Below are 7093 nucleotides of genomic sequence, written 5' to 3' on the forward strand. Positions count from 1 at the left end.
GCCATCGCCCTCGGCCCCACCTCCTCCTGCGTGGGCGTCTTCAAGAATGGCCGCGTGGAAATCATCGCCAACGACCAGGGCAACCGCATCACGCCGTCCTACGTGGCGTTCACGCCCGAGGGGGAGCGCTTGATTGGGGATGCCGCCAAGAACCAGCTTACCTCCAACCCCGAGAACACCGTGTTTGATGCCAAGCAGCTCATCGGCCGCACCTGGAACGACCCTTCTGTGCAGCAGGACATCAAGTACCTGCCGTTCAAGGTTGTTGAAAAGAAAGCCAAGCCCCATATTCAAGTCGATGTTGGAGGTGGACAGACAAAAACATTTGCTCCTGAAGAAATTTCCGCTATGGTCCTGACAAAGATGAAGGAAACTGCAGAGGCTTACTTGGGGAAGAAAGCGGAGGGTTAGGGTGCAGTGATGTGGCCATGGTGTACAAACGACAGTTCCTTGTGTTAAGTAGTGTTGAAATTATGTTGTGCCATAGAGGCTTTGCTTAATCTTCAGAGAAACACTCGGACAAGTGGGAATAATTCTGTGAATTGTTGAATAGGACAGTATGCGTTGTTCTCTTTAGGTTGTTGAAAAGAAAGCCAAGCCCCATATTCAAGTCGATGTTGGAGGTGGACAGACAAAAACATTTGCTCCTGAAGAAATTTCCGCTATGGTCCTGACAAAGATGAAGGAAACTGCAGAGGCTTACTTGGGGAAGAAAGTAAGTTCCTGAGTGCTACTAGTAAGAAGTTAAGCAGCAGCTTTACAAAACTAAAGATGGGTGGGCTGGATCTGTGGACTAACCTTGAAATCCTAAACTCTGTTCAGTGCTGCTGGCCCCTGAGGCAGCCCAGTTGAATGGGCTCAGCTGGTAGGGGGGGTTTGCCTCTCTTTAAAGAACAATGGGGTAATTATCAGCATTGCTGCGGTTATTTAAAAGCTATGTGCTTTTTTACAATTTTGGAATCAAAATGAATCTCTTGCTCCTTATTCAGGTTACCCATGCTGTTGTTACTGTGCCAGCCTACTTCAATGATGCGCAGCGTCAGGCTACGAAAGATGCCGGTACTATTGCTGGGTTGAACGTGATGAGAATTATTAATGAGCCGTAAGTAGCCTAACCTATCCTGCCTGCCGGGGAGGTGGGGGGCGGTAGTCCCCGTTTGCTGAATGGGCTGTTCCCTCTACAGAACGGCTGCTGCCATCGCTTATGGACTGGACAAGAGGGAGGGTGAGAAGAACATCCTCGTGTTCGACTTGGGTGGTGGAACTTTTGACGTCTCCCTCCTCACAATTGACAATGGAGTCTTTGAAGTTGTGGCTACTAATGGCGACACTCACCTGGGTGGAGAAGACTTTGACCAACGCGTTATGGAACACTTCATCAAACTCTACAAGAAGAAGACTGGAAAAGATGTCAGGAAGGATAACAGAGCTGTGCAGAAGTTAAGACGGGAAGTAGAGAAAGCAAAGCGAGCCTTATCATCTCAGCACCAGGCTAGAATTGAAATAGAATCCTTCTTTGAAGGAGAGGATTTCTCGGAGACGCTTACTCGAGCCAAGTTTGAGGAGCTGAACATGGTAAGTTTAGAAAGGTAAAGTTACATTGCCTCAGCTCTAGATTGGAGACTTGTGGATATGCAGTATTTCACGCTCTGACACTGCACTTTGGGGTATGAATAACTTCCTGCTTGCACTGAAAAGCAGGCAGCTGCTCCTTGCCAGGGTAGCTGGGGCTGTGCGTGTGTTTATGACAGCTGAGGTCTTGTCAAGGCTGGTCATAAGCCAGTTGATGTTCCTCTTCTATAGTGGTTGCTCTTTGTACCCTAAGGCCGCATAAATCGGAGGCTAGGCATGTGGGAATACAGTCTTACAGTCCTGGGCTTTTTTGTTGTCTAGGACCTGTTCCGTTCCACTATGAAGCCTGTTCAGAAAGTTCTGGAAGATTCTGACCTAAAGAAGTCTGACATTGATGAGATTGTTCTTGTCGGTGGCTCTACTCGCATCCCCAAAATACAGCAATTAGTTAAAGAGTTCTTCAACGGGAAAGAGCCTTCTCGTGGCATTAATCCAGATGAGGCTGTAGCCTATGGTGCGGCTGTCCAGGCTGGCGTTCTCTCTGGGGACCAAGACACAGGTAATGACACCTTCACTGTCACTTCAAGAGAGCGCTGACTCTGAATAGTGGATATTAGTTATTGACAAATGTAGCAGAACTTCTTTTCCAGTCCTTAAGAAGTTTTGTGCCTCTGAGACCTCAGGATCCTGGTTGCAGTGATGAGATGTTGTTTTTTTCAGGTTGAAGTCATGTCAGTCTTCCCTTGATCTGTTACAGGTGACTTGGTGTTGCTTGATGTCTGTCCTCTGACACTTGGCATTGAGACCGTCGGAGGCGTAATGACTAAACTGATCCCAAGAAACACTGTTGTTCCCACAAAGAAGTCTCAGATCTTCTCCACAGCTTCTGACAATCAGCCAACTGTGACAATCAAGGTCTATGAAGGTAAGTGTCACCTGTGGTGGACCATGTTGACAGCTGGAGTCTGTCTACAGGACTTTAATACTTGCTACTGTCTTATCACAAAGGCTGTAGATACTTCTAGATGGTTATGGATGTCTCCTCATGGAGAAGAGCTTGGTAACAGTGCTGGCTTTCTGAAGCTGCTCTGACCAGGCGTCTTGACCTGCGTCAAAAGCTGTTACTGGAACGTTTTTCAAATGTGTCTTTTTCCATGGCTCTATTCTGAAGAGCTCTTCAGAGCAGGGGGTGATGCTGTAGGAGGTGTCTGGACAGGTGTCGGATTGAAATTAACCTTACCTTTAAGAAGTGTGTAGCTCGTGGTTTCACAAAGTACAACCACAGCCAGGAAAGAAAGAAACCGTATCTAATTGTCTTCTAGGTGAGCGTCCCCTCACCAAGGATAACCATCTTCTGGGAACTTTTGATCTCACTGGGATCCCTCCTGCCCCTCGTGGTGTCCCCCAGATCGAGGTTACCTTTGAAATAGATGTGAACGGAATCCTCCGTGTCACAGCTGAAGACAAAGGCACTGGCAACAAAAACAAGATCACGATTACAAACGATCAGAATCGGCTGACACCAGAAGAGATTGAGAGGATGGTTAACGATGCTGAGAAGTTTGCTGAGGAGGACAAGAAGCTTAAAGAGCGCATCGATGCCCGGAATGAGCTGGAAAGCTATGCCTATTCTCTGAAGAATCAGATTGGGGACAAAGAGAAGCTGGGTGGTAAGCTGTCATCTGAAGACAAAGAAACAATAGAGAAGGTGGTGGAGGAAAAGATCGAGTGGCTCGAGAGCCATCAAGACGCAGACATTGAAGACTTCAAAGCAAAAAAGAAAGAGCTGGAGGAAGTTGTTCAGCCGATTGTTAGCAAGCTCTACGGAAGCGCAGGCCCTCCCCCTGGTGAAGAGGAAGCAGCAGAGAAGGACGAGTTGTAGATACTAGCATCTCTGAATGTGGTGTGTGTGTATATATTGGACTCAGGAACACTTGTTTAAAATATTGAACTCTTAATTTGGAATGTAACTCTGAATCTTCACTCGTGAGTGGAGCTGGAAACGCTAGCCCGAAGTGGCTGTATACTGCTTTTCGTTAGCAGTTGCTTGATGTCTGGGGAGGGAGGGGTAGCAGGGGGGGAGTGTAAATGCGAAATGGGTTTAGAAGTCTTGGCAGTGGAAGCGTTCTATTTAACAACTCGGTCATGTGAATTTGGTGTAGAACTTTTCTACCTGAAGTGACCACAATAAATTTGTTATTTACACTGGAACTCTGTTCTAGTTGTGGTTTCCATTACCTAGTTACAGCAGCTAGTTTTAACCGGGATGTGGACATCGTGACCGTGATCCTGAACGACAGGATTCGGATCAGCCGTCGGTACGGTTCCCCTTCAAGGAAGGCAAGCCTTTCCTGGGATCCTGTAAATGGCAACAGCCCTACCCTCAGGTGAGCTTTGCGCCTCCCAAGTCTGGCTGCCCTACCGCTTCTCTTGCGGAGGAGAGCCCCGAGTTTACTTGGCGTGGAGAAAGCTGGAAAGGAGAAGGTTGAGAGGCTTGAGAGCTGTAACCATGCGGGCACTGTGCAGTCCGAGTTCCTCCCTGCCTCGGGGCTACTGCTCCACGCTGGCGAGCCTTGCTGAGGCCTAAGGGGACCTGACCTCAGCCTGTGCGGTGCTGACAGACGCTTGTACCTCTCTCCTGTTGGCGAGCAGCCTGTTCAGGGGTGGGGAACAGGTGGTGCAAACAGCTCCGTTGCCCTTGGTTGAACGGGAACTCCTGACAAGCGCTACACCCTGTTTCTGAAGTGTCCTGGTATACTTGGAACTGAGTGAGGCTTATGATGTAATAGATCCTTATAAGGAAAGGGGGGTGGTCCCTCTTTGCTTGCGCAGCCTCACTGGAGCCTGCAAGCCTCTGGCTGGAGAGGTAGTTATCAATCAGTCAGAGCTCTGGCAGAGCTATTTGCATCAGCGATGATGCAAACTTAAATGCAAAGCATGTGAGGGAGAGGAGACCGGCCTAACTACAAATACAACTTCTGCAGTATTAAAACTGGTTTAGGAGCTTTATTAGTCTCACATGAGACAATAGTCTAGTTTTCTGAAAACTAGCCTACACTTAAATTTAAAAAAAAAGCCTAATTGGAACTTGGTCTTCTTATTTGATCCATGATTTTCATCCAAGCCATGGGATTAGATAACTAAACTGAGTACAGAAGGAGCTTTTGTGGTGCCTGCTCTAATACCTCCTTAAAACCCCTTAGCACTTTACATTTCCCCTGGTGTAGGGGACATTTTTTCTGGTTTTCACTCACTCTTTTTCAAAACTGAAAGCTAAAACTCAAATCACCCCCCCCAACTCTGTTTCCAGGTAACACTGCGGCTTTGCAGATAGGAGTGTTTCTGTAGCCAACAGTACATGAGGTTACGTCAGGCTGAAAGCTGTCCAGGCACGTGCCTGCCCCAGGGAACGCTGTACCTGCTGCCAGCAGGACTGCCTACGGAGAAAGCGCCCGTACCCCAGGGGTGCGGTAGCACAGTGCCGTCTGTTTGAGGGTAAGAATTTGTTTATTGGAAAGGAGAATTAGCGTAATCTGACAGTACTATAAAAACTGTAGAAAAGGCTGGTGCTGTGCAGGACCGCAGCTCTGCTATTCGATCAGACTGACAACACAGTCTCTGTATATTTCCCCCTGTGTGTCCATCCCACCAAATACTAACAGTAGATGGACGACTGTGTCTTCGGTGCACCCCTCATCCTGGCTGTTGTGGAGGGGGTCAGCTTTGTCACTTGCTGACACAGTCGCCTCCTTCCCAGCTTTGTCTTCCCCGGTGACAGCTCCCATGTCTCCGCTCTTGCCAGCCCGCCAGGGAACAACGCACATGGCGTGGTCCAGTCTCCCAGCAGGCAGAGGGGAATCAAACTGTAGGAGCGTCCACTGCTGCTTCTCTGCAGTGCAAAGACACACATTCACATCTTCAAATGTAGCTTCACAGGCTTAGAAAGCATGCTGGGACAGTGACGTCATTAACTAGACTAGTTTTCAACATTATAGAGCATTTCCGCATTTAGTCTCGTACTGGTGTAACTCCAGAGCAATGCCACTGACTACTAGGAGGGTGAGGGGGTAATGCATTTTCCACCAGACTGGCATTTACCATTACACAGCTGAGAGAAGTCTCCCTACCTGTGTGATACTTGTATGTAGTATCTAGTGTCCCCTCTGGACCTATTCCACCAAAAATGTACAAGTGGTCTTTAAACACAGCTGATGAGTGGGATGCCCGTCCTCCTGGGACATCACCGGTGGCTGGTATCTTAACCCATCTCATGTCATCTGTTAGGAGAAAAAGAACATGTCTGTGGTTATGCATTACAAAAAACCCACAAGTTTGGATGTTTTAAGCAAATATGGCAATATTTTAACCACTTAAAACCTGATCTTTTAGAAAAAAGGTTCCCCAAAGTCAAAACACATCACACAACAGCTGTTGCTCTGCGGTACCTACGTCCATACTTACTTATATCAATGCAGAACAGATCATTGTAAAAAATATCACCAGCTAGACCTCCGTGTATGAAGAGTTTGGTCCCGACTGCAGCCACAACGTGTCCGTGCCGAGGAGAGGGGGGGTCACCATGAGTAGCTGGCTGGGACCAGGTCAAGGTGGCTAAAAATGGGAGTACACGTGCATTAGGAGGAAAACTCTGGTAGCTCTACAAACCGGTGACCCCAGAGCCCTGCTGAGGCTTCCTAAGGAAGCGCCTCCAGTGGAGTCGGAGAAGAGTTAACGCTGTATCATGCAGTGCAGGCAAGCCCTCTGATGGAGCTCCGTGTGCTGTTTGGGTCGCCCAGTAGCAGGACAGATTAATGCAAACCGGAAAGCAAACCCTTCCGGGCGCGCACAGGGCTGCAAGAGTGAACAGGACAAGTCTGACAGCACGTGAGCAGCACAGGACGATGCCACCACGGAAAGGAATCGGCTGCTGGGCAAATGTGACAAACCGCTCCCGTCTCCCATGGCATTCCTCATCCCAGAGCTTTATGCTGCCATTTTGGCCCAAATTCCCAGTGACTACATAAAGGTAAGTGCACATCAACAGCGAGGAACATCCACCCATCCATCTAAACTCGTAGCCAAAGCAGGGCCCAACATTTCCATGTCTTTGATTGAACCAAAACGCAGACCTCGCATTCAACAGAGGACGGATTCCACCGTTTGGTGTAACGGCCCTTCATGCGCCCAGAGGTACCTGTGTCAAACACGTGAAGCCGCTGGTCTGTGACAGGTTCTGCTCCTTTATCTCCCCCTCCGAACACGTACAGACAGTCTCCTATAGCTGCTGAGGATGTGTGGAAGGTCCTGGGCAGCGGCTGAACACCACTCACGTCAGGACTCTCCCAGGTTCCTGTTTCTAACGCAGACATTTGATTAACGAAGCAGTCAACGCGGTGACAGAAAACACGCTCCACTCCCCTTCCCAAGTAACAGCCGCCAGGAAGGGGCCTGGCAGCGGCTTTGCGGCCGGCCCGGCCCGCACCCCCACGACCCCGCAGCTCTGTATCTCGGGGCCGGCTCC

At 49.0% G+C, this 7093-nt stretch overlaps 2 protein-coding genes across 2 annotated transcripts; one reads left to right on the forward strand and one right to left on the reverse strand.

The window, feature by feature from the left end:
- Positions 1 to 31: 31 nt before the first annotated feature.
- On the forward strand, positions 32 to 3783 carry HSPA5 (heat shock 70kDa protein 5 (glucose-regulated protein, 78kDa)). Its single transcript, XM_009334354.1, has 7 exons — positions 32 to 261; positions 578 to 715; positions 990 to 1102; positions 1185 to 1575; positions 1894 to 2131; positions 2330 to 2497; positions 2895 to 3783. The coding sequence occupies exons 2-7, from the start codon at positions 665 to 667 to the stop codon at positions 3452 to 3454; spliced, it is 1521 nt and encodes a 506-aa protein (XP_009332629.1). The 5' UTR covers positions 32 to 261; positions 578 to 664; the 3' UTR covers positions 3455 to 3783.
- A 1189-nt stretch (positions 3784 to 4972) lies between these two features.
- RABEPK (Rab9 effector protein with kelch motifs) lies at positions 4973 to 7019 on the reverse strand. The gene is made up of 4 exons (XM_009334364.1): positions 6767 to 7019; positions 6034 to 6183; positions 5700 to 5849; positions 4973 to 5461 (listed from the first exon to the last, which is right to left on the reverse strand). The coding sequence occupies exons 1-4, from the start codon at positions 6939 to 6941 to the stop codon at positions 5163 to 5165; spliced, it is 774 nt and encodes a 257-aa protein (XP_009332639.1). The 5' UTR covers positions 6942 to 7019; the 3' UTR covers positions 4973 to 5162.
- Between the last annotated feature and the right edge of the window lie 74 nt (positions 7020 to 7093).

This window comes from Pygoscelis adeliae, unplaced genomic scaffold (assembly GCF_000699105.1).
Source record: "Pygoscelis adeliae isolate BGI_AS28 unplaced genomic scaffold, ASM69910v1 Scaffold150, whole genome shotgun sequence".
NCBI classification, from domain to species: domain Eukaryota; kingdom Metazoa; phylum Chordata; class Aves; order Sphenisciformes; family Spheniscidae; genus Pygoscelis; species Pygoscelis adeliae.

What these genes read in the sequence shown, in the direction of transcription:
- HSPA5 (XM_009334354.1), top strand. Translation starts at nt 665, where the DNA reads ATGGTCCTGACAAAGATGAAGGAAACTGCAGAGGCTTACTTGGGGAAG. An exon ending in AGTTTGAGGAGCTGAACATG is followed by an intron (nt 1,576 to 1,893) that starts GTAAGTTTAGAA and finishes TTTGTTGTCTAG; the next exon opens with GACCTGTTCCGTTCCACTAT. An exon ending in CTCTGGGGACCAAGACACAG is followed by an intron (nt 2,132 to 2,329) that starts GTAATGACACCT and finishes GATCTGTTACAG; the next exon opens with GTGACTTGGTGTTGCTTGAT.
- RABEPK (XM_009334364.1), bottom strand. Translation starts at nt 6,941, where the DNA reads ATGTCTGCGTTAGAAACAGGAACCTGGGAGAGTCCTGACGTGAGTGGT. An exon ending in GCTTCACGTGTTTGACACAG is followed by an intron (nt 6,184 to 6,766) that starts GTACCTCTGGGC and finishes TCCCATTTTTAG; the next exon opens with CCACCTTGACCTGGTCCCAG. An exon ending in TCTGTTCTGCATTGATATAA is followed by an intron (nt 5,850 to 6,033) that starts GTAAGTATGGAC and finishes TTCTCCTAACAG; the next exon opens with ATGACATGAGATGGGTTAAG.